The 26,601-nt window shown below is 58.9% G+C and overlaps 1 protein-coding gene across 5 annotated transcripts in view; it reads right to left on the minus strand.

Moving 5' to 3' along the window:
- The window catches only part of RFX2 (regulatory factor X2), a 71,689-nt gene that overhangs the window by 17,143 nt on the left and 27,945 nt on the right, over positions 1–26,601 (minus strand). For 2 of the 5 annotated variants that reach the window (XM_070058729.2, XM_070058727.2), the window contains exons 2-5: positions 8,128–8,210; positions 6,154–6,243; positions 4,982–5,061; positions 3,761–4,022 (exon numbers count right to left, since the gene is read on the minus strand). In XM_070058729.2, coding sequence (XP_069914830.2) covers positions 3,761–4,022; positions 4,982–5,061; positions 6,154–6,243; positions 8,128–8,202 — 507 coding nt within the window. In that variant the 5' untranslated portion in view covers positions 8,203–8,210. Of the gene's footprint in view, positions 1–3,760; positions 4,023–4,981; positions 5,062–6,153; positions 6,244–8,127; positions 8,211–24,847; positions 24,975–26,601 lie in introns of those variants that run through there. The other 3 variants (XM_070058728.2, XM_070058730.2, XM_089316199.1) reach the window with 3 other exon arrangements.

Consider the following 26,601-nt stretch of genomic DNA (forward strand, 5'->3'; position numbering starts at 1 on the left):
TAAGTGGTGAATTTCATGTTGTATAACTGAATCTTCCTGTGAAAAATGAGTACTGCCTTGCATTTTGGATGGCTGTTTCACCGATGGGTGTTTTTATAACACCACGCATTGGTCATCCGGAAAATATGGCTTCGCTGGGTTGGCAGGCCTCCCAAATGCTGGCATGTTTCATTGAACACAGCAGGAAATCACATTTGTTAATATCACCACCCATCAGGAAGCTGCCAGGGCCCCTGGTGGCAGACAAGTTTTCCAAAATTCTTATTTTTTGTTTGAAAACTTGAACTGCAGAATTGGCAACAGAACCCAGGCAGCCGTCTTCCTGAATGTCAAGTTTACTTGGCTCACTTCTGAGAAGCCTCAGTCAAAACACGGGGTCTGAACAATCCTTGCGTTGTTCGCTCAGGCAGGGGTGGGCCTCTCCTGGGGCGTGTGCTGTCCTGGGGCATGTGCCATGTCCTGGGTGGGCACCCTGGGTCCCGGGGGACGTTCCCACACGGGAAACTGCCATACAGAGCCATTCGGGGCTGCCGCGTGGTGGGTGGGGCCGGCCGAGGGCAGGGTGCTCAGCCAAGTTGGTAAGAAGAAGGGAGATGGTAAGAGAGGGAAGCCCGGGGTGGGGGCGCCACCTCTGCCCACGCAGCATGCGCTCCAGGGCAGGGCACGTCCCCATACCCAAGTAAGAAGGGAGACCACAGCTAGCCGGGCGCTGCCTCCCCATGAGCCATGCTCCGCCACAAGGCCCTCCCCACACACGGGCACCACGCCCTTGACCCTTCTGCTGCCCAGGCATTGTTACAACAGAGAGAGCAGACCAGGGAGGCCCGGAGGGGCCTGGCAGGTGTTCCCACCTGGGGAGAAGCCACAGCTGCTTTCCTGCGCACATTCAAAGCCATCCGGCGTCACACCAGCTGAACACAATCAGGTAAGGAAGAGACCGCTCGCCCGTCCGGCATCTGCCAAGAGTGTGCTAGAAGACTTGGCTTCGGGAAGCCTGAGGAGTCTCTGGCGTGCACCCCTCAGCCCTCTGCAGTCTCTGCTCGACCTGGACTTCAGGGCCGTGGCTCCCAGTGGTCCCAGTTCCCAAGAAGACACCACGTGCACTTTCATCATCAACACCTGATCAACGCTGTCTTCGTCAGGGCCTCTCCTGCCTGACCCCTCCCCTCTGCCCCTTCAGCCTCCCTGGACGTAACCAAACGGCAAATCAGGAGGCTCCACCCGGGCAGAAAGTTCAAGAACAAACCTGTCAGTTTAGCATGAGGTTTTAAGAAAGCAGAAATGTGGCTGGCGCTCACTAGGCTAATCCTCCGCCTAGCGGCGCCGGCACACTGGGTTCTAGTCCCGGTCGGGGCGCCGGATTCTGTCCCGGTTGCCCCCCTTCCAGGCCAGCTCTCTGCTGTGGCCAGGGAGTGCAGTGGAGGATGGCCCAGGTGCTTGGGCTCTGCACCCCATGGGAGACCAGGAGAAGCACCTGGCTCCTGCCATCGGATCAGCACGGTGCCGGCCATAGCGGCCATTGGAGGGTGAACCAACAGAAAAGGGAGACCTTTCTCTCTGTCTCTCTCTCTCTCTCTCACTGTCTAACTCTGCCTGTAAAAAAAAGAGAAATGCTTTTATCAAAAGCTCATCTTTGGGGCTGCATTGAGGTGGTGTTTAAGCTGCCATCTACGACGCTGGCACTCCACACGTGAGTGCTGGCTCAAGTGCTGGCCATCCGGCTTCCTAGAGGCATCTGGGAAAGCAGTGGAGGGTGGGCCCTGCCCCCCCCCCCCCCCGTGCTGGAGACCTGGATGGAGCTCCCGGCTCCTGGCTCCAGCCTGGCCCAGCCTCGGCTGTTGGGGCCATTTGGGGAGTGACCCAGTGGATGGAAGACCTCTCTCTCGCAGCCTCTCAAATAAGGAAATCTTTAGTAAACTTCACTTGCAGACTTATGACACGGATGTCAACTGGAAATAAACACCCAGGCACATTCATGCCTCCATGTCTGAAGCCCCTCACTGAGGCTGTGGGGGGTGACCTGCTTGGGTGTTCAGGATCAACTCAAAGTCCCAGAAAACAGGGCTGCAGCCCGAACACAGGGAGACGGTGCGCCTGGGATGCGGAGCCGCTGGCCCTGGGCCTGGCCCCGGCGAAGTGGCCGGGACCTCAGCAGCCTCCCCGTGAGCGGCTCCCGGCCCCACACGCCAGCCAACACGAGCAGCAGGATGCAGCGGGATGCGGGCTTCCGGCGGTCGGGAAGGGGCAGTCTCTCCGGAGCGACCCAGACAGCAGGCGTGGCAGCAGGGACGGGGAGCCAGTGGCTGAGCGCCCGTGAACCGCCCACGAGCGTGCCGGGACGCGGAGAACACGGCTGCCCTCAGCACCTGTGTGACTGCGAGCCTGCGTGTCCTGGTGCACTCTGACGTCGCGTGCACAGTCACGAGATGGAGTGCCACCCAGAGGGCGGCGTTTGTGTTCCGGGCCCTGCGTGCTGGTGGTGCTGGGGGCTACAGCACGCCGTCACACCTCCAGAACGCAAGCGACTGCCCAGGGCAGCACCGCACGTGGTGCCACGTCGGCCAGTCCTGGCTGCTCCCTCCAGCGCACCTGGGAAGGCGGCCGGCCACGGCCCAAGTGCTTGGGGCCTGTCTTCAGCCTGGCGCACCCCGAACGTTGTGGGCGTTTGAGGAGTGAACCAGTAGATGAGAACTCTGTCTCTTTTTAAAAAATGTTACTTAGTTATGTTCACTTTATCTGAAAGGCAGAGTAAGAGACAGACTCACGGAGAGATCTTCCATCTGCTGGGTCACTCCCCAAATGCTCGCATCAGCCAGGGCTGGGCCAGGAGCCAGAAACACAGCCCAGGTCTCCCTCGCGGTGCAGGGACCCAAGCAGTCCAGCCATCGCTGCCTCCCAGGGTGCACGCCAGCCAGGAGCTGATGGAAGCGCAGCCGGGACTTGAACACAGAGCTGACAGGGGGCGCTGGCGAGCTAGCAGCTGTCTTGTCTGCTGCACCCAATGCGCTCAGATCAGGGAGGGGGGCAGGAGCGCCAAGGGGAAAATCGATGAACTGCATATGACAGAGAGTTTTTCTTTGCAAAAGTCATTCTTTAGAGAATGAAAAGACACTTGGAAGACGGAGAGAAAATATTCGCAACTGACGTATCCGACGGGGGCCTGCATCCCGGATCTAAAGACCTGCCCGAAGTCAACAGAAGGAAACAAACAGCGCAGACACAAAGCCGGCGCCAAGAGCTGCCCGGAAGCGCGCTAGGCCGGGAACGGCTTTCTCCAGCGTCAGCCCCCGGGGCGCGGCCCGGCCCTGGGGAGCTGCGCATGCGCTCGTCACAGATGCACCCAGGGCCGGCTGGGGCGGCGGGGCCGCGGACACCTGCTGGGGGACGCCGCGTGCACACACACACACACACACGCAAACACACACACACATGCACACACGCACGCGCAAACACACACACGCACGCACACCTGCGCGCACACACAGAGCACAGCAGCGGCGATTCCTCTGCGCGCATCCACCCAAAAGCAAGAGCCGAAGTCCTGCGTGTGCTCCTCAGCCCTGCGGTCTCACCAGGGCGAGGCCGGAACCGTCAGGCAGGGACTGGCGGGGGACGCGCACACCGCGGAATACTACCCGGCAGAGAGGCCAGCGTGGGCTGGTGCAGCGGCTCAGCACACACGCGTTTGTGCCATGTGGCCGGCCCCTCGCTCACCGTCGGCCTGAGCCGCGCACCGACCACGCACACACCGCGCACTTACCGTGGCTGGCGAGGAGCGGGCCGTGTGGGCCAGGGAGTGCCTCGCGCCGTCCACGCCCCCATGGATGAGGTAGGCTCCTGCGCTGGACACGATGGGGCTGCCGCCGACATCCATGGTGATGCCCACCATGCTGTGCGGGGGCACTGCGGGCGGCGAGGAGGCTGCCACGGTCACCTGGGCGCCGCCCGGGGCCTCGAAGTAGGACGCGGCGCTGCTGGGGGCGTACAGCTGGGGCTCGGGGTTGTAGGCGTAGGCTGTGCGTCTGGGGGAAGAGAGTGGTCACCCTGGAGGCCGCACAGACGCTCACGCGCCCCGCCGGGTTCCAGGCTGATGAGCTGATGGCTAGCCCAGGAAAGCCCTGATCGCACAGACGAGTGCCGGTGCAGGGACCTCTGTGGGCTGGGGGCGGTGGATGGCGGTCCCCTGAGGCTGAATGCACATCACACCACGCGGCCACGAAGCACACGTGCACACGCTGCCCCAGCACCTCACACAGGCACACACGCACACACACCAGGGGCTCACAAAGCCACGGAGTGCAATTCAGATACCCTTATTTTGGTGCAAACATTTCTGGAATCCACGCCTCCTTCTTTTTGTCCCACTGCCCTCTACACTGGCCACCCAGAAAACTTACACGAGCAGTGAACAGACCACAGACGGCAGCTCTGAGAGAAACACGTCACTGACACACAGAATTGAGAACTGGGGCCTCGTGGGTTGAAGCCGAGGTTACTCGGGGTGCCCCCTGGGTGACATTCCATGTAACTGCAGCACCGCGTCCCCCCCAGGAGCCGTACAGACCTCGCTCCCTACAGTCGCACATGTGTGCGTGTGTCCTGCAGAAAGCCACACTACACCATCAGCCACACCTGGAAACCATAGGCAAACGCTCACGCATGGTCCCCACATGTGTGACGGACTCATCCCAATAACAGAAGACAGGTGCACCGAGCGTAAGGAGCCGCTGGGAGGCGGGACTTCCCCGGGCGGGAGACCTGGAGGTCCCTGAAAAACGACTCTCACGTCACCAGCATCACAAGGAGAAGGGAAGCAGAGAGGGGGATGGGTGCTCGGTCATGGAGACCCAACTCTGATTGAAAAATTCTAGAAGGGGAAAAAACCCCCCCCAAAAAAAAAACAAAAACACAGCCCGGGAGGGAGGAGGCAGGCGGCAGGCGAGGAGCTCCCAGACCGGCCCGGGAGCGGCAACTCACGTACATGGCGCCGTTGGTGTAGACGGCGTCGCCCCCCTCCACGTACTGCACCTGGGCGGGGTACACATGCTGCACCGGCTGCACCTGCAACAACAGTGGGCCTCCTGGCTCGGGCGCCCGCGGGAGCTCCTCCAGCGTCTTCAGCACCCGCTGAGCGCCCAGGGCCGCGTTCCCTCCCGCCCCGTCCACTCCGACTGCGCTCGCCGTGTCCTGTCGCCAGACAGGGACGTGGGCTTGGTGGCGAGACAAGGACTGTGGCTGAGACTGGCACGGTGGAAGCCACAGTGGACGGAACCTTGACCTTGGCACGAGAGGCCGTCCATGCCCCTGCCCCCATCCCCTCCCTGTGGGTGGCCACACAGGACATGGCACACCTGGCCAGCCCCGCCTGGCCCTGCCCTAGACCGTGGTACAGCGGGTTAAGCCATCACTTGGGATGCCGGCATCCCATATGGGAGAACTGGTTTGAGTGCTGGCTACTCTGCTTCTAATCCAGACCCTGGCTACTGAAGTCGTTTCGGGAATAAAGCAGTGGATGGAAGATCTCTCTCTCCCTTTCAAAGAAATAAGTCCTATAGATATAAAGATATCACCCTGGTCTGTTCCCTCTCCATGGCGTCCCCAGGAAGGGCCGTCACCGATACAGGAGCTATGACAGCCTGCGGCCTGAGGCCCTGGGTCCCTGCTGGCCCTGCCTTGAGCCTTGGTTTCTTCCCTGGGACCCTGAAGTTGTTCCCCGTTCTCACCGCAGTCACCCGGAGACGGGCGACTCGTCGGAGCAGGGGCCCCCGGAAGAGAGGGTCAGCACACTCTGACCGAGCACGGCCTGCCTTTGTAAATAAAGCTGTATTGGCACACAGCCCCGTCCACTCCCAGCACTGCACGTGGCCCGGCGCTACTCTGGGCTGGAACGCAGAGCTGACAGGCTGTGCCAGACGTCTGACCCGGGGGGCCAGGTGTGCCGGGCGCTCTGCTGGGTCACTTAGCTCGTGATGGGCTGCCCCTCTGTGACACGCTCATCTTGCTGGGGGAAGGGGAGATGCCCGCCCCGGACGTTCTGTTCCCCACGCCGCTCCCTCTGCCTGGCAGGCCTGGGTGCGCGCACACTCACTCACTGCCCCAGAGCTTCCAGAAGCTTCCAGAAGCTCCTGGGTGAGGCCGCGCCTGTGAGCTTACCTGCTGTGGCACCTGCTGGACTCTAGGGAGGGAGATGGGCTGCATCTGGGCCGCTTTGGGGGCGGGGCCCGCCGCCTGCACCAGCACCCTCTGGAAAGGAAGAGAGGAGGGCGGTCAGACGGGCCGCGGGGCCACAGCCAGCCCGGCCAGGCGCCTGCCCCGCCGCTGCCTCAGGAGAACTGGTGGGCTCGGGAGGAGGGCAGGGCAGGGCTGAGACGGGCAGACGGACGGACAGACATGCCCCCGCCGTCCGGAGCAGACACACGAGACCCCAGTGCACAGGTGCGAGCGCCCCTCCATGCACCACGCGCACACGAGCAGCCGCGCTGCAGGGGAAGGGGGATCCGCGGGCGGCCTGGCTACCCGCCCCACCTGGGACTTGGTTGTTTCACACACAGGGAGAAGGAAGGCCACGGGGGCCCAGTCACCTCTGTGGCCTCTGAATAGCAAGTTCTAGAGCCAGGGCTCGAACCCGGGTTTCCTGCATCTGGGCCCTCCCTCTCCTCCACCGCTCTCTGCTGGCTACGTCGCCTTTGCTGTGTGGCTTTGCGGCTGTGGCCTGGGGATGATGGGCCACACAAAGCGATAAAAGCACGAAGGGTCAGGAGAGCCACAGGAGCAGGGTGTCGGCGTAGCCCCCCCCCCCCCCCCCAGGCTGTATTCCCGCAGCAGGGAGCACGAGGACGCACTGCCCTCTAGCGTCTGGGGAATGTCACTACAGCATGACAGGGTCCTGGCTAGGACGCTTCCACCCCTGCTGAAGCCGGCGCTGTGTGTTAGGAAGATGCACAGGGACCCGCCCGCCTGAGCTCCAGCCAGAGACACAGAGAACGCGGACGGAACAGACGTGGACAGGATGAACAGGCAGCACAGCGGCGCCCACCCAAGCGCTGGAACATAATGCAGCCAGGAACACGGACGGACGAGGCACCGGCACTTGCGACAGTGGGGTGGGGGGGGGGGACCGAGGACGTCACGCCAAGGGAGAGACGCAGACACAAAAGCCACGCCGCGCACTGACAGGCACGCCCAGCACAGGTGGGTCCACAGAGACGGGGGCTGCAGAGAGGGAGGGGACGAGTGCTCAGGGGCGGGCTTCCTTCTGGGTGATGAGAGTTCTGGAACTAGATGGCGGTGGCGGCTGCACAACTCCACCAACACGGGAAACCCACTAACTGCTGTGGAAGGGTGAATTCTGTACCGCCGGGTTCTGTCTCAGAGGCGCGGCTGAGTGAGCACACTAGGGGCACGGACGTCCAGCTGGTGGCTGGGTGGCCTTGTGAGCTGGAGCCTGAGGAGACTGGGACAGCGAGGACATTCCGTCTCTGCCACATCGGGGAGGGGACACTTCCCAGGGACAGAGCAAAACTCCTCCAGCCGGGCAAGCCCGGGAGCCGTGAGGCAGGGCGGGCTGGACACATGGAGACAGATGTCCACACACAGAGCAGCAGGCACGGGCGACCCCCCATGGCGGAGCTGTGACGGCTGTGGTGCCGGAGTCCGCCCAGGCGCGGGGGCACCGGGCGAGGGGCGGGCCCTCGGGCCCGGGTTCCAGGGAGCAAGGCAATCAATCTGGCCTCAGCGTGCTGGTGGCCCTGCCGGCAGAGAGCAGACCGCCCAGCGCCCGGGCCCAGCGCCAGTGAGCAGAGCGCCCCGAGGCCTGCAGCTCTGCCGGGCGAGGTCTCCTGCCCTCGCCGCCGCTCGGCTGCCGTGAACGCGCTCCTGGCCTCGGCGGACCACTGCACCCTCTCTCGGGCCTCTGGTCCGCTCCGGGCAGTCCCATCCGTCACTTCCTGTGCGGCTATCGCTACTTTCTGGCTCTGGCCAATCGTGGTGGAGAATCCAGAGCACAGGGGGCCCTCTCTGCGGGTGGTAAAGGTCTGTTCTTCCGGGCAGGCGAGCGGCCCGTGCCCCACATCTCAGTGCCTGCTCTCCTTCCTCACTCCAGCTCCCGGCTAACGGGGCTGTGGTTACCTGCGGGGAGGCCGGCGGCGCGGGACGCAGGGCCACGGACGCGGGCGAGTCGGATCCAGCCTCGGAATTCTGCATGCTCTGTTCTGAAGAGAGGCGGAGAGAGGTTGAGTGGGCGGAGCCGCAACAGGAAGCCCAGGCAAGTCCAAGTTCAAGGCTGAGGAGCAGCCCCACGGAGCCTGCAGGGAAACCACCTCGGCGAACGCCCGCACGGAACTGTTCCCTTGCTGCTGGGAGCATGCGTCCTTCAACTAGGCAGTGTGGACGGTCCACACAGGCGGGCAGCTGACTCAGTTCAGGCACTGCTGGGGACGCCCGCGTCCCAGGTCGCATGCCCGGCTCGAGTCCTGCGCCCTCTCACGCACACCCTGGGAGGCAGCCGTGATGGCCCCAGCAGTCGGGTCCCTGCCCCCACGTGGGAGACCGGATGGAGCCCCCCTGTCTTCTCTCTCTAGCTCTCACCAGAAGATGCGTTCAGCATCGGGACCAAGTGGAAGACTAAAACCTTCAGGAAGACCTGAAAGTCAAGTCTCCACTGGCTGAGCAGTCAGGGGCCCGCAGCATCCGAGCTGCAGTGACACAGGCAGGCTCACGGGGGGCTGTTGTCGCGCCCGCCTGGCCCCGGCTGCCACCCCCAAGCCTGCAGTCTCCATGGCGCCTGCCTCATGGGGCATGGTGAGGACCCGACAGCACAATCAGAACACAGTAACCAAAAGCTCATTTGAAAAGCAGAGGGAGAGGGAGAGAGGAGAACAAGTTACGCCTCATTGGTGGGTCACTCCCCAAATCCCGCAACAGCCAGGTCTGGGCCAGGCCCAGGCCAGGAGCCGGGAACTTTATCTTGGTCGCCTACGTGGGTGGCAGGGACCCAAGTACCAGAGCCAGCACCAGGTGCACTGCAGGGAGCTGGGTGGGAGGAGGAGGCTCAGTCCCAGGCACTCCCATACGGGCATCCCAAGCCCGCTAGGCAACACTGACCCTGCTAGAATTCTTGTGTTTCTCTATCACGCCAAGCATTCCCACATCTAAGAATGAGTGAGAAAAGACACTGCCTCCTTTAAAATGTAAAGCAAAGCTGTGAACAGATTAAACGGGTTTTCCTAAGGAGAGCGGAGAGGGGGTGTGTCGGAGAGCAAGTGTGCGGGCTGAACCCCGCCTTTGTGGGGGGCTGGGCCTTCACATCGCGACTCCCCTCTGAAGCCAGTGGCATCGGCGGCTCCGGGCGTGCGGCTCCATCCTCACCACTAGGTGTCCCCAGAGCCCCGCGGGGACGGCTGGGCTCCACCTGGGCCTCAGGCCAATGCGGCCGGCTCTTTCCCTCTCTCCCTCGGCGTTGTTCCGCTGCTGGCTGCAGCAGTGGGCGCCTGCCCACGGTGCTGAGCACTTCAGGCGGCCCCGTGCTGCCACCTGAAGCCAAGAACTAGGTACCGTGTACCAGGGGGCTCCAAGGACAGAACGCACCGCGGCCACGAGGCTGACCTGGGACCCGCTGCTCCTTCCACGGGGAGACTTTTCTGCCCCACGGCCTGTGGGCGTGCGAGGGACAAGTGGCGAGACCATGGTCCACTCACTGTGGCCAGGACACACCTTCTAGAAGGCAGGGCACCCCACGTCACAGGCAGGCTCCCTGCACCGTGCAGTCTGCAGGCCAGATCGCGAGGCCGCGGCTTCCTGCTTGCGGCAGCCTTGACCTACACGTGCTGGGGGGGGGGGGGGGGGGGGGCCTGAAGGCAGAGCTCACAATGTGTGGGGCAGGGGGAGTAGAAATCCTGGAAGAGCGAGAGAGAGCCAGAGGGGGCCCTCACATCCGCCCGCATAATCCTCTCCAACTGCGTGCTGCCGACTGAGCCCCACAAGTGCGTCCCGGGGAGAACCAACCGCTGATAGAAACCACGCGGTCGTTTCAGCTGCCGGCCACCGCAGGGAGGGTTTGAGGGCAGCCGGGGACCCCAGGATTCCACAGCACACCGTTCGTGGTGATAAAATCACGAGCTGGGAGGAGAAACAGGAACAGGCGACCCGACTCTAGATAACGCAGACGACACGGGGCGGTCAGGCCCACGGCAGCCACAGACACAGCGCTCAGGACGGCAAGGAGGGCGCGTGGCGACCGCACACGGAGCACGCCCAGCTGGGGCGCCAGGAACCGACATGAACACGTCGCTGGGTGTGCTCCACGGCTGATCAGAGAGGCGAGGGGCTGGAGGCTAGGACGTGGAGGTGAATCCAGAGCCTTCACCCCATCTGGAGAACAAGAGAAGAAGCGGACAAGCTGTCCACACACCTGCAACTTGAGTTCCAGGAGGCCGGAGAACAAATATGCAGCAACGGCCAAACACCTCTTCAACTCGGTAAAAGACAGCACCCTGAAGGTCCACAAGCCACACAGGAAAAACACAAAGGACACCCTCTTAGGCGTGCCACAGTTAGACCGTCCCAGCGAGCGGAGGAGGCGCTGAGCCGGCTGTGTTTCACGCTCGGGAACGTCGGCACGGGTGACACTGACTTCTCATCAGGGACACTGGCAACCACAGGACAATGGGACGACATCTCCAATGGAGGGGGGGGGGCAGGTCAACAAAGCCTGCGGAATTGTGCAGCCTACACTGCACACAGAAGCTCTTCAGAGAGGGACGAGATAGCGGACGGCAACCGGGGCCTACAGAAAGGAGTAAAGACCACGTACACGTGACACAATGCAGGATTCAACAACCCGAGACCCCCTCCTGCGCAGATGTGATCTGTCTGACCACAGCACAGAGGGCGGGGCAGATCGGATCTGGTATTTCACACACAGTAGTAGCCGGAACTCTATGTACGTATGGACAGCTGAAGACAAATAGAAGAATCAACAGACTCTTACTAAGTCCAGGCATACCAGTACAACGTTAAATGTAAACAGACTAAATACTTGAATGAAAAGGCAGAGATGCGGGCTGGTGCTGCAGCACAGTGGGTTAAGCTGCCACCTGCTGTGCCAGCGTCCCATGTGGGAGTCCCAGCTGCTCCACTTCCTATCTGCCTCCCTGCTGACGTGCCTGGAAAGCAGCAGTGATGGCCCAAGTGCTTGGGTCCCTGCCACCCATGTGGGAGACCCAGAGGAAGCTCCTGGCTCCTGGCTTTGGCCTGGCCCACCCCTAGCCATTGCGGCCACTTGGGCAGTGAACCAGCGGATGGAAGACCTCTTTCTCAATCTCTCCATCTCTCTCTGTAACTCTGACTCTCAAATAAATAAAAAAAAATATTAAAAAAAAAAAAAAAGGTGGAGATGACCAACCTGGATAATGACAGGATCCCACTGCCTGCTCCTCACAGAAGCCCTCTCTAAGCAGGAGACTCACACAGGCTGAGACTAACGGATGGAGAGACACTCTGCATACGCCAACCTGGAGAAGACGCAGTGGCCACAATGGTCAGACAAAACAGACTTCAAAACAAGGGTTGTGACTGGAGGCACCACAGACAGAGGCCAGGGCAGGGCCTGTCACTGGAGGGAAAACCCCATCGTGACAAAATTATCAACTTGTCAGGAGGGCATAGTCATTAGAGATGTGGACATGTGGGAATACAGCTCAAAATACATGGAGCGAACGTTACAGAACTAAAGGAAGAAACAGATGGGCACAGCTGGAAATTTTAAAGCATCTTCACTCAGTGGTTGGAGCAGAAGAGCTAAACGAAAACAGCCAGGACGCAGAACGCGTGCACGGCGTCGTCAGCCGCACTGACCCCGTTCAGAGAGCACAGCCGCCAAGATCCGCACGCCCGGCCCAGGTGCACGTGGAAGATTCCCTGTGATGACTCCTCTGGGCTGTCAAGCAAGTCTCAGTGCACTTCTAGGCTAGAATTACACAGAGCACGTGTATATACTTTGACCGTAACGCAGGAAAAACAATAACACATATTATAAAATGATTTATTTGCTTATTTGAAAGGCAGGGTTGAGAGAGAGGGAGAGGGAGAGAGACATCTTCCATTGCTGGTTCACTCCCCCAAATGGCCGCAGTGGCCAGACTCCGCCAGGGGCCTGGAGCTCCATCCTGTTCTCCCACGTGGGTGGCAGAGTCCCAAGCACTTGGGCCATCTTCCGCTGCTTTCCCAGATGCACCAGCAGGGAGCTGGATCGGAAGTGGAGCAGCAGAGACTGGAGTCAGTGCTCAAGTGGGCTGCTGGTGTCAAAGGAGGCGGCTTGCCCAGCTGTATCCCAACACCAGCCCAATAATATAGCTTTAAAAATTACCATATATTTAGAAAAATAAAATCCACTTCTAAAATTATTCATAAGCCGGAGAACAAGCACCAAGGGAAATGAGAAAATATTCTGAACTGAATGATAATGAAAACATCACATACCAAATTTGCGGGATGCATCTACAGCAGTGCTGACAGGTAATGGTTAGCTGTGTGTACTTATATTAGGAAAAAGACTTAAAAATCAACCACTTAAGTTTTCAATCTTTGGCTACTAAAAAAGACAAATTAAACTTAAGTAGGAGAATAATAAAGAACAAAATCAATGACACAAAAAAACTCCAGAAACAAGGGAGAAAATGATTAAGACCAGCATTCCTTCCAACCTGCGATTCCTGGGAGCCGGCAGCTGGCGGAGCAGTTACGATGCCTGCATCTCCATCAGGCTGTGCTCCCGACTCCAGCCTCCCTCCAGGGCAGACCCCGAGAGCTGGCCAAGATGGCTCAAGCACTTGGGGTCCGGCCACGCACGTGGGAGACCCGGACTGGGTCCCCAGCTCCCCCCTCAGCCTGGCCCAGCCCCAGTGTTGCCAGCATTTGGGGAGTGAACCCGCGGATGGCAGTTTCTTGGTCTGTCAGCCTCTTTCTCTTTGCCTCTCAAACAAATCACGTGCTCTAAAAACTGAGATTTCTGGGCATGTGTTTAGCAGAGCGGTCAAGACGCCCCTGGGACACCGAGTGCGTGGGCTTGAGTCCAGTTCCACTTCCTGGGAGCAGCTGGGTTCCTGCCTCCCACCTGGGAGGCCGACGGAGTCCCTGGCCCTTGGCTGCAGCCTGGCCCAGCTCCAGATGCGTGAGGCATTTGGGGAGTGAAACACTGAGTGGAAGACCTGTGCGTCTGTCTGCTGCTTCTCTCTCTTTCAAATAAAGTGAAAATAAGTTTTTAGATTTTAAAATAAACACACAATCAATATTTCTTAAAACATGAAGTGAGCAATAAGCCAGGAAAAGGCACGGGGACCCAGACACGCCATGGCCAAGTCAGAGAGGCTGCTCACACGTGAGCCCCTCTTAGGACACCTCGGAGAAAGAAGGCAGACGACAAAGTCAGCAAAACGACCGGTGGCTGCAAAGGTTATAGGTGGGGGGTGGGGGGTGGGGCAGAGCACCAAGGGGGCTGGCCAAGTGGCTGTGCCATTCTACACTTGTGCAGCACCAAGAGCGGCCCTGACATTGGGTGACAATGCTGTGTCCATGCGCCGTCAGCTGGAGCCAGTGCACCCCACTGGGCATAGGGTGGGGGTGCTGGTCACGGGGCAGGCCGTGTACACAGAGGCAGGAGGTACACTGGAAATTTCTGTACCTTCCACTCAAATCTGTTGTGAGCCCAAAACTGCCCTAAAAACACTTAAGAAAAAAAATTGACAAAGCCCAGAAAGATTGATGAGAAAGAAAAGAGAAGAAAGAAAGAACAATTTTCTGACCATCAGGAATGAAATGAGATATACCCTACAGATCCTAGAGAAGCCAAAATGAAATAGAGGAACTAGCGTGAAAACTTTAGCTAGTAAATTCACCAGCTTAGATCAAATAAACACCTTTTTGAAAAATACAATATTCCAAAACTGACATAAAAGGAAATAGAAAAATCTGAATGTCATATAAACCTACAAAGAAAACTTCAGGCCAGACAGTTCCAGTGCTGACCACTGTCAAATACTAAAAAAGGAATTAAGACACAGAATCTGTGAGAAGGTAGAATGAGGAACGCTTCACGACTCATTTCATGAGGCTGGAAACCTCTGAGACCAAAGTTTGCTGAAGACATTGCAGGAAGAGCACGTAGGGCATATCGCTAATGAATACACATAAAAAGAACAAAATATCAATAAATTAAACACAGCACTACATGGCCAACACAATCATATCATGTGTCAACTGACTTTTCTCCCCTAATGGAGCAACAGCTCTTTCCTTCCTCAATTGATTTTTTTTTTGAGATGTGTTTATTTACTTGAAAGACAGAGTAATGAGAGAGAGAGAGAGAGAGAGAGCGCATGATCTCCCATCTGCTGGGTCACTCCCCAATTGGCCACAACAGCCAAGGCTAGGCCAGGCTGAAGCCAGAACCAGGAACTCCATCTGGGTCTCCTATGTGGGTGACAGGGGCCCAAGCACTTGGGCCATCATCCGCTGCCTTCCCAGGTGCATTAGCAGGGAGCTGGATTGGGAGCAGAGCAGCTGGGACTTGAACCACCACTGCCAGCACAGCGAATGGCTAGTTAACCCGCTGTGCCACAGCGCCAGCCCCCCTCGGAGTCAAAGCTATTCGACAGAGAAAGAAAAGTCTTTAAAAGTAGTACCAGATCAGGCCAGCGCCGCGGCTCACTAGGCTAATCCTCCGCCTTGCGGCGCCGGCATACCAGGTTCTAGTCCCAGTCAGGGCACCGGATTCTGTCCCAGTTGCCCCTTTTCCAGGCCAGCTCTCTGCTGTGGCCAGGGAGTGCAGTGGAGGATGGCCCAAGTGCTTGGGCCCTGCACCCCATGGGACACCAGGATAAGTACCTGGTTCCTGCCATCGGATCAGCGTGGTGCGCCGGCTGCAGCGCGCCAGCCACAGCGGCCATTGGAGGGTGAACCAACAGCAAAGGAAGACCTTTCTCTCTGTCTCTCTCTCTCACTGTCCACTCTGCCTGTCAAAAAAAGAAAAAAAGTAGTACCAGATCAACAAGATGTCCACACGAGGGAAAAAGTGAACTTCAACCCCTTCCTCACACCACACACATAAAGGTCAGACTTACACCTAAAAGCTAAAACTAGGAAATTTCTCAAAGAGAAAAACACAGGGGGTTAGGCAAAGGTCTCTCAAGATACAGAAAGCAATAAGCATTAAAAAAATCAATCAGATTTCATCAAAATTTAAAGCCCCTGCTCTTTTAAATAATAAAAAAAAAACCTCCATAGCATGAATATGACTAGGACAGGCACAGTCTGGAAGCAAATATTTGCAAAACGTGCATCTGATAAAGGTCTCTTACCTGTAGTATGAACAGCTCCCACAATCCCGTACTAACCAGATAACCAATATGAAAATGGGCAAGACCTGACATGAAAGAAGACAGAAATGTCCCGAAAGTACACGAGACAGGGTGGTGCTTGGCTCCTAGAATGCACCAGTCACCAAGGACGTGCCAGGTCAGCATGGAGGACCGCCACCAGACGCCCAGATAAGCCTGCCTGACAGCACCTGAGCCCCCGCGGATGGGAACCACTCGGCAGAGCGTCAGGAGGCTAACCCCGCCTCCAGCTCAAAGACGCCCCTGGGTACTAGGGGGTCTTCAAGTAGCTCACACACAATGTGTATTACGGGAAAAACTATGCATGTATTGCAGAATGTTTTTGCACCAAAAGTAAACTTACAAACCCATTTTTCTCATGATCTTTTTGAGGTACCCTCCTGTTCCAAGAGACATGAAAACCTATGTCCTCAAAAAAAAAAAAAAAAAAAAAGTGGACATGGATGCTTGTAGCAGTTTTATTCACAGTAGCCAGAGAGTAGAAATAACTCAAATTCTCTTTATCAGGAGAAGTGGACTGTGATAACTTAAAAGTATCTGTTGTAATCCCCAAAGCAACCACTAACACAGGAAAAACCCAAAGGCACAGCCAGGACTCCAATGGAGGAACACTGCTGGGATGCTCTTCAGTGTCACAAACCAATGAGTCATGCAGAACAGATAAAAACTGACCTAGCATGAGCAGAGAAGCCCCCCACCATGGAGGGCAGGGAGTGATCAGGAAGGGACGGGTGGAACCTTCCGGGGAGTGGGACACATTCCATATGAACAGGGCATGGGGTCCTTGGTGCACCTGTTTGCCAAAATTTGCCAGCCAAGGTTTGTGCACTGACTGTACATAAACTAAACAACAACAAAACGCCCTGTAGGAAAAATGCACCAGAGAGGAGGGTGGGGTCCGGGTGGGGTCCAGCTGGCATGAAATGCCTGGGAACGGGCAGCAGGGGTTCCCTGGATGTCCGCTCGGGAGACGTGGGAGAGTCCATAGGAAAGTCAAACAAGCGCTCAGCAATGCCGCCAGCTCCCACGCAAACACAGCAGGCACTGTCCTGTGCTCTCAGCACACGCCGGTCCCAGGCTAGGGGAGGGCAGGGCTCCTAGAAGGTGCGGGGCTGGATCCAGACGGGGAGGCGGCTGGGGCCCTGTGCACATGGGCGTCTCTGAGTCCCAGGCCACGTGAAGTCACACAGATCCAGAGACGGCAGGACGTGCAGCAGGGGTCACTGTGACCCTGAACTTGCCCTCACTCCTGGGACTCACCCCCCCCCCCCCGCCTCCCGCCCTTGCTCTGTCACCCTCCTCTGTCCCCTCTCCCACCCCATGGTAGGGACCCCACAGCCCCTGGGGCTGGGGTGACAGGAGCCTCAGAACAGCCAGGGAAAAGGAGAGGGGTGGTGACACCACGCCGCCCGCCTCACCAGGCTGGCCAACGGGAACACAGCCGGAGTGCGGCTTCAGTGCCCTGGGGTCCGAGGTAAGCGCAGGTGAGAAACAGCCGGCAGCTCAGAATCCGGTGGGAGCACCAGAGTCTGGAACCCACAAGGGGGCGTCCGGCCTTGGAGGAACAAAGTCTGGGCCTGACCTGCGGGAGCCGCTGCTGAGCCCAGGGCCCAGGGGGACGTCCCGGGGGCCTCTGCGTGGTTTCCTGAGTTTATGTGGGGGGCAGAGGAGGCTGCGCTGGCTGACAGCGGGATGAATGGATGTGCCCGGGCACAAAGGAAGAGAGGCTGTGTTTACAGGAAAATACTCCCATCGCCTAGTAACAGCCGAGAGGAAATGCAGCGAAGCCTGCGCGCTCCTGGGCCTGTTCCTGGCTGCGGCTGACTCACCGCGACCTTAAGCCATCTCCTTTCTATTCCTGCTCCTCCAGTGCCCTGGGCAGCCATCACCTGCCCCCAGGCCTCATCAATATTTAGACAACACTGTGTCATGGGGGGGTGGGGGAGGGAGGGGCCTGCAAGGCGGGTTTTCGGCTACCTTTGTTCTGATTGGCTGAGAAAGAGCTTGGACTCCGGGGAGACACAGGCCACCAATTCAGGCTCGGGGCACCCAGACGGCACCAGAGTTCACCCGCCCCCAGCAGGTGATGGGTGTCTTCCCTCTGCACAGGCACTCTGGGGAGGACCCACAGGGCAGTCACTACAAGGGAGCCGGCCGGGGAGTGCGGAGGTAGAGGAACGATGCGCCGGAGGCTGGAAGAGGACCGCTGTGTCCACCGCGCCTGCCGTGTCCCGGGACGGGCCGCTTCCCCGCGTGCCAGCACTACCAGGTCCCCGTCACTCCCCAGGCTCCAGCCTCTGTGGGGGCTTCTGCACTGCAGCAACAGGCCTCACGGATCGGAGCTGCTCCAGGCTCCTCCGAAACAAAGTATCTTCAAAACTCATTTCCTTTCCCTTCCGCTAGGAACGGGCTTTCGTTCCTGTTTTCTTCTCGGCAGCCAAACCTTCCCCATCGGGGCAGAGCAGAGAAGCGGGCCCTGGGTGGCCGCAGGAGCCAACACCAGGACAGGCCCAGGGTGGGCGCAGGGTGGCGCAGGACAGGCCCAGGGTGGCCGCAGGGTGGTGCAGGACAGGCCCAAGACAGGCGTAGGGTGGGCGCAGGACAGGCACTGGGTGGCAGAGGACAGGCCCAGGATGGGCACAGGGTGGTGCAGGACAGGCACAGGGTGGGCACAGGGTGGGCGCAGGGTGGTGCAGGACAGGCACAGGGCAGGCGTAGGGTGGGCGCAGGACAGGCACTGGGTGGCAGAGGACAGGCCCAGGACAGGCACAGGGCAGGCGTAGGGTGGGTGCAGGACAGGCACAGGGTGGGCACAGGGTGGCGCAGGACAGTTGCAGGACAGGCACAGGGCAGGCGCCTCGTCCGGGAGGGGCCTGACTGCAGAGCCATCAGCTGGAGGTGCACACGGGGAAGCTGCGTTCAAACCCGCGCCTGCACCGGCATCTTCACCCCACAGAGCCTCCTTTGGCTGCGACCCAATTCCATCGCTTACTAGTAATGACTTCAACTCTGTAAACCTTGGTTTCCAGGAAACGGAAACTCTCCCTGGGCTGGGGGTGCCCCGAAGTTCACCAGGTGAGAGCGAGTGGAGCCACAGGCAGAGTGGTGCTGCCAGACAGGCTCTGTCCTTGGGGGTGAACATGGGAATCGTCCCACACACACCCAGGCACCCAGATGTGCACCCAGACACCTACACACACACACACACACACACATCCAGGCGCCCAGATGTGCACACAGACACCTACACACACACACACACACAGGCATCCAGATGTGCACACAGACACCTACACACACACACACACACACCCTGGTGCCCAGATGTGCACACAGACACCTACACACACACACACAGAGGCACCCAGATGTGCAGACACCTACACACACACACACACACACACACACCCAGGCGCCCAGATGTGCACACAGCCACCTACACAAACACACACCCAGGCACCCAGATGTGCACACACCTACACACACACACACCCAGGTGCCCAGATCTGCACACACCTACACACACACACACCCAGGTGCCCAGATCTGCACACACCTACACACACACACACACCCAGGCACCCAGATGTGCACACAGACACCTACACACACACACAGGCGCCCAGATGTGCACACAGACACCTACACACACACACACACAGGCGCCCAGATGTGCACAGACACCTACACACACAAACATACCTCAGGCACACACAAATGTGCATACACACACACACCCAGGCACCCAGATGTGCACACAGACACCTACACACACACACACACACACCCAGGTGCCCAGATGTGCACAGACACCTACACACACACACAGGCACCCAGATGTGCACACACAGACACACATATACACACATATATCCCAGGCACACAAATGTTCACAGACACCTACAAACTTACACATATTCCAGGAACCCAGATATGCACACACAGACACACAGAACACACAGACACCTACATACACACGCCAGCTCCTGCACACATATGCACACACAACACACCCATGAACACATGTGTGTACACAAACACGCATCACCCAACAGAGGCTAACAGGAGAGACATGGCCAAGATCACTCTAGGACACTTCAATTTTCTTGACTTTTTGCTGTCCTATGAAGCAGGAGGCCTACCGACTCCCCACTGGCAGAGCTCAGCGCCTCTGACAGCGAAAGCCGGGGCCTACGTGTACAGACGCTCGCGCACGCAGACAGGATTAGAGCCCTCTCCGCAGCTCTTCTCAGCACAGCTGCCCGCACCTGCAGCCGCCCCGCAGGCCCGGCCCTCCAGACCACTCCCGACGGCTCTGCCCCCTCGCCCCAGCACCCTCCCCCTCCTCTTGCCTGCTGCCAGAGACCAGCGAAAGCCTGCAGGCGCTACTCCCGGCCCCTTCCGGAAGGCCGTCCCTCTGTGTCCCGCGGGGCAGCGTCCTTCACACCGGGACCTGGCTCCTGCACCGGCTCCCTTTCAGCTCCAAGACAAGTTCACCGGACACCTGCCCCAGAACCGCGTCCATGCCCACCGCAGCCCGGGGCTCCTCTCCCTGGGCGTCTGTGTCAAGCTGGCGTCTCCGCCTCCCTTGCCCACTCTTCCCCTGCACTTCTCCGCCCCTGCTCTCCGAGGTCTTCACCGGCCAGTTTTAGGGCTCGTCTGAACTTGACCTCTGAGTCAAGTGCAGAGCACTGTTCCTGGGACCCTGTCCTCCAGGCCCTGGGCCGCGGGCCCACAGCCCACCCCCGTCCCCGCTGTCACACTCAGTGTGGACGCACGCCGACTCCAGCACCCACGGGATCCCCCAGTTCCAGTTCCCGTTTCCAGCTGCCTCCCAGCCCGCTCCACCTGGGGGACCCCTGTGGGTCTCAGGGACTCCCAAAGTCTTGCCGCTGGGCCGCCCATGTCCTAGCCCCAGTGCTGGCAGGGCGGCAGCAACCTTGGCTGATGAGACGGTGGGCACTCCCGGGATGATGAGGACGTGGTCACTGCCACTGCCCAGAGAGCCTCAGAAGGAAGGGAGCAGGTGCATCTACCGCCTCTGGGAGATGAGCCCCCGTGGGCAGAGGACTTGACCTTCACTGCAGAAACAAGAACAGATGCGCAGGGGAGACCCAGAGGGAGGAGGACGCTGTCAAGCTCAGGCCCAGCTGTGACACTCACTGGCCAGGGTGGCCGCTGGCCCCAGTTCCTTCCTTCATCCGAGAAAGGGGTGGAGAAGATGAAGAGGACTCAGGTGCCCGGGCCCCTCAAGAAGCCAAAACGGAATTAAAAGTTTGGAGCAATACGTTTGAAATCCATGCACAGTTGTTTTTTTTAAAAACAAAATATTTATTTACTCCTGAAGAAGCCACAGAGAGAGCGCTCCCATGTGCTGGTTCACTCCCCAGATGCCCTCAACGGCTGGGGCTGGGCTGGGGCTGAAGGCAGGGACCCAGGGGCCTGAGCCCCCACTGCTGCCTCCCAGGGGCTGCACCGGCAGGAAGCTGCAGTCAGGGGCGGGGCTCCCAGAAGGAAGGGGCGTGGCCCCAGGAAGAGCATGTGGGACCCAGCAGGGAGCCACTGCCCCCTCCTCCCCCAGTGGAAGCAGCAGCATCCCACAGAAAGGCTCGAAGGCCAGGGGTGAGCCCACGCCACAGCGTGGTGGGAGGTGGCAGGGCTGGGTCTGTGACAGTTGCTCCTTGACGCGAGGGATCACAAGTTCTCAGAGTTCAAGTCTCTGCTTCCCTACACCAGCTGGAAGTCCCCTTTCCATCCGTACACACTGCTGCCCCGGCCCAAGCCAGAGGGTAGGATGCCTATGAGAGTGGTTACAGGACTCCAAGTTGGATAAGTGCATTCTGCCCACCAAGGCGGGTCCAGAGGAGAAGCCAGTGGGGGGAGGGGCAGCCACTGTGACGCAGCGGGTTTGCACCTGCATCCCATACTGGAGTCCTGGCTACTCAGGCTTCCAAGCCAGCTTCCTGCTGCTACACACCCTGGGTGCGGCAGGTGATGGCCCAAGTGCGTGGGCCCCTGACACTCACACGAGAGACCCAGAGGGAGCTCCTGGTTCCTGGGTTTGGCCTGGCCCCTAGTCCTAGCTCTTGTGGGCACCTGGGGAGTGAACCAGCAGATGGAAGGTCTCTCTGTAACTCTGCCCTTTGGAATAAATACATAAATCTTGAAAAAAAAAAAAAAGTCAGGGATTGCCATTCATCCTCAGTAATGAGAGAAACTGTAAACCCCCACACTCCCCAAATGGCCACAGCAGCCAGGGCTGGGCCAAGCTGAAGCCAGGAGTTTCATCCGGGTCTCCCACATGGGTGCAGGGGCCCACACACTTGGACCATCTTTTGCTGCCCTTCTAGGCGCATTAGCAGGGAGCTGGATTGCAAGTGGAGCAGCTGGGACTCACCGGGATGCTGCTGTCACCCGTGGCCTGACCCACTGGGCCACAATGCCGGCCCCACCCCCCACACTTAGTATTCCTCGTTTCTCTTTCCCCACAAACAGGGGCCATGCAGGGGTGGAGGGTGCTGCAGGATGCCACTGCCCCGACCAAGGCCGCCTCTTTTCCATCCTGCTCCCTGCTCTGCTCCTCTGGCCTCCTGGGACTCCCCCCGCCCCCCAGAGCAGCACGGCCCCTCCCCCACAGCCCGGCCGGCCTCAGCCAGCCTCCGCCCTCACACCTCGCCTGCTCCCCGTGGGCACGCACCTGCGCACCTGCGTGCTTTGTGAATCCTCGTTGCCTCCTGTCACTCTGCAGAGACCGGATCCCTCCGGTTTTGAGCGGATGTTTAAAGGGAGGCCACAGGGCCCCATCCAAACAGCTCAATGTGCCAGGCTTTGGCCCAGTCCTGCCTCCCCCAGCCGTTCGAAGCTCTGTGCAGAACCAAGCCAGCGTGGCTCGCCGTGGTCCAGACTCAAGGGGACGAGGCAGACGGTAGCCTTTCTGGTGTGGAGGCCACTGAGGCTGCAGAGGGAGCCCCCGAGAGCAATACAGAGAGGGCGAGGACAGGGATGCACCTGCCAGGCGGGCACAGACGAGATGCCCAGAGCAGGGCCAGGGCAGCACCAAGTGCACGGCCCCGGGAGAGCTCGGTTGAGGGCAGGGGTGCTGAGCAGCGTCGAATCTCGCTCTGCAGTCACCCTGCCATCAGGTGGGGGCCCCCTGACTCCAGCCCTGTGGACAGGGCACGGGGTGGACAACAGCATCCCTGGCGTCAACCCACTTCAGGCGTGCCGACCACACAGGCCCCAGACATCACCCCGAGCTCAATGCCATGGCATCTCCAGAGTTACCAAGCCACTCTCCACGCGGTACCCTCGGGCTGCTGCTGCCCAGGGCGCCCTCCAGGAAGCTGGAGCTGGGAGCGAGAGCCAGGAACTGAATCCAGGCACGTCAGCGTGGGACGTGGGTGTCCCAAGTGAGGCATTAACACCGGGCCGGACACCCACACTGACTGTGGAATTTTTTTTTTAAAGATTTACTTATTTATTTATTTGAAAGGCAGAGTTACAGAGAGAGAGAGACAGACAGACAGACAGAGACAGAGAGAGGGAGAGAGAGAGAGGTCTTCCATCCGCTGGTTCACTCCCCAGATGGCCACGACGGCCGGAGCTGCGCTGATCTGAAGCCAGGAGCTTCTTCCGGGTCTCCCACGTGGGTGCAGGGGCCCAAGCACCTGGGCCACCTCCCACTGCTTTCCCAGGCCACAGCAGGGAGCTGGATCGGAAGTGGAACAGCTGGGACTCGAACCAGTGCCCACATGGGATGCCCACACTGCAGGCAGCGGCTTTACCTGCTACGCCACAGCGCCGGTTCTGTCTACTCTGGAATTTAAAAAGCAGAGTTTTATCCCTGGCTCCTGGTTTTAGCCTGGCCTAGCCGTGGCTGTTGTGGGCATTTGGGGAGTGAGCCAGAGGATGGAAGACCTCTATTCTCAAAGATCTCAGAATTGTCTAGAAACACAGGAGAAGGCCTAGCTCAAATTCAAGATTTCCGAGCAAACCTGCAGCCCTGGAGGGACCCGGTGCCTGTCGCCCCACCACGGCCCTGGCAGACACAGGCCCTTCAGCTCCGACAGAGCCACCGGCCCGAGGCTCAACGTGCAATGTGGGAAAAGGCTTCCGCAGGATGAATGAAAAACACGGCCCTGATTCCTGAAAAACGGCTCGCTCATGCAAGGGCCTGGGTATAAAATCGCCCTGTGTTGACACTTCTTCTGAAGAAAAACTATCTACAACCATCCCGCGGCCACAGGTTCTGGCAAAACCACGCACAGAAGACTTCAAAAGGTTTTGTGGAAAATGGAACTAAGGGGTCAGCGCTGTGGCGCAGCAGCTTAACGCCCTGGTCTGAAGCTCCCACATCCCATATGGGCACCAGTTCAAACCCTGGCTGCTCCACTTCCGATCCAGCTCCCTGCTAAGGGCCCTGGGAAAGCAGTGGAAGATGGCCCAAGTCCTTGAGTTCCTGCCACCTGCATGAGAGACTCAGAGTTCCAGGCTCCTGGCTTTAGCCTGGCCCAGTCCTGACAGTTGCAGCCATTTGGGGAGTGAACCAGCAGATGGAAGACCTCTCTGTCTCTCTTACTCTGCCTTTCAAATAAATAAGTCTTTGTTTTTTTTAAAGGTAAGTTTGAGGCAGTTAAGATACTGCTTGGGTGGCCAGCGAGGTCCCCTGCATCCCATATCAGAGTGTCTAGTTCAAGTCCCGGCTCTGCTTCTGATTCAGTTTCCTGCCCGTGGTCCTGGGAGGCAGCAGGGAATGGCCCAAGTACTTGGGTCCCTGCCCCCTACATGGGAGACCCAGACTGAAATCTGGGCTGCTGACTTCAGCCTGGCCCAGCCCTGGCTGCTCTAGGTATCTGGGGAGTGAAGTGGCAGGTGAAAGTTATCTTTCTCTCTCTGACTTTCAAAGTAAATTTTAAAAACTTTAAGATAAACCTATGTGGGTGCCAATCATTCCTGAAATCATCTATATGAGGGGTCTTCAAGAAGTTCGCAGAGAATATGTATCACGAAAAAACTAGCACTGATTTAAAAACTTTTTGCAACCAAAGCAACTTATCCAGTAACACCATTTTCGGTGAACTTCTTGAAGTTCCCGCGCATTCTGGTTAATTTGGGGGCTGTCCTCAGGAGCCAGCGCCTGCTGCTTCTGATCCCGGCCACACTCGGCCACACTGGTGGTCCCTGTCTCCATCAGCATCCAGCTTGCCACTTTCTCTCTTAAACAAGTTTGCTTCCGCGGGCTCCCACACCAGTGACATTCCGTTAGATCAGCTGGAAACGCGAGCTGGGACGCTTGTTCAGACACTTTAAATAGTCCCGAGACACGAGCCGCATCGCTGGCACAAAAGGGCAAAGGCACAGTGTCTCGGGGGCATTCAGCTACGAAGTGCATCGCGCTTGGAGAAAACAAAAACAAAAACAAAAACAAAAACTCATGCAACTGAAGCGAGTCTCACCGCGAGAGCGTGGCCGCGGCCGGCGAGTCGGGGCACTTGTGCGGCTGCTGCTGCCAGGTGGCACTGGAGACGAGCAAGGAAGGCTAAAGTCCCCACCGAAACCTGTCCTGGCCAACAGCTCTCAATTTATAGCCGGGGCTGTGGGGGCGGCGCAGGGCAGAGGGAGAAATGTGTCACCCGCTGTGAATGAACCTCGGGCGGGCGTGTTGACCTAAGCAACAAGCCCTGTAAACAGTCGCTATCTCTGGCTCTCCCCGCCTGCGAGGGGGTGGGGAGTGGGACTGTTTTGATCACAGTCCAGCCTGTGACTGCTGAGTGCCCGAGGCCAGGGCACCCTGTCTGGTGATAAGCACGGTCTCCATGTCCTGTGCAGGGTCACCTGGGGACCCCAGCTCTCTCTCAGCAGGAGCAGCAGGCACTGGGAACCGAGGGCCTCCCCTAGCCAGCCCGCCCCGTGTGACAAGGGCGCCGCGCAAGCAGGCCAGGGTGCAACTCCACTTCTGGATCTTCTCCACACCAACAATGAAGACAGCACACGCGGAAAAGCGCTCGGGAAAGTCTGGCTTTAGCACTGATGTATGGTGGTAGATGAGCCCACCGATGACTTTATGAACACGAGGAATTAGATTTCAAAAGACATTCCACTGAAGACTACAAGAAGTCTCCGGCTGAGAGCAGCTCAGGCCATACTTAAGAAGCCAGGAGTTTATTTCAGCAATTCCTCCCCGTCATACAGGAGAGGGTCCACACCACCCACCTCCGTCCACCCAAAGCCCAGCGGGCTTGCGTCTACCTGTCGAGGCAGAGCAAACGCAAGCACAATCCAATCAGAGAAAAATACATGCAGATGTTCAACTGAAACCTGGAGTCCGCAGTCCTGGCGCTGTTTGCTGGGACCTCATTGTTTGCTAAGTAACAACGGTTGCCACGGACAACGCAGTCCACTCCCGTTTCCAAGCGCCCGTTGCCGGGCAACCAAGAGAGTACTTCCCAAACCAAACAATGTCATCCCCGGAGCAACCCCCTCTATCTCACACTAACCAGATCTAAAAAAAAACCCTCCCAAATATGTAATCTATTATTTTCAGAAGCCCGAAGAGAAAGGCAAATAATCTCTTCTCTATAGTAACCGTGGGGAAAACAGTTTACTGGAATCGCAGGGCCCAAGAGGGACGACTCCGGCCGGCCGGGGCCGGGGCGAGGCACCAGCAGAGGGACTGGGGGAGCCGGGGTCCCTTCCTGCGCCCCGAGGGAAAGAGGAAAAGGATCCGTTTATCATCAGTGTGGGCCCGTCCCTGACTGCTCAGGTGTTTCGAGGCACACTGGGAGGAACTGGAGACGGAACTGAAAAACCTAAGAGCTAGAGGAGCCGATGCCACAGTAAAGACTGCGTGTCGTCACGGGCGCCGGGGACGGGCGCCGGGGACGGGCACCCACAAGTGCTGACTCAGCACGGGCCCTGCGGGGCAGGGGCTTCGCCTGCAGGCACTGTGCTGCCCTGCTCAAGGCAAGGGAGACAGGCCACGTAGGCGCCCAAGAGCAGTGGCGCACAGGGGCACCCAGCCCTGGGAAGAGGCGGCAAGGCTGTGCCCTGGGAAAAAGCAGGCTGCATCCAAGGCACGCCCAGCACGCCGTGCCCGAGCTGGGAGAAGCGCACCTGTCTTGGCAGGGGAGCCGAGTGCTGGGGGCCGTGGTCTTGGTTTTGGCACAGGTGCCCAAGGATCTTAGGACGCTCTGAGGGAAGGCGCGCGGCC

The sequence above is a fragment of the Oryctolagus cuniculus genome, chromosome 16, assembly GCF_051225735.1.
Source record: "Oryctolagus cuniculus isolate XC-2025 breed Fujian yellow rabbit chromosome 16, ASM5122573v1, whole genome shotgun sequence".
Lineage (NCBI taxonomy): Eukaryota > Metazoa > Chordata > Mammalia > Lagomorpha > Leporidae > Oryctolagus > Oryctolagus cuniculus.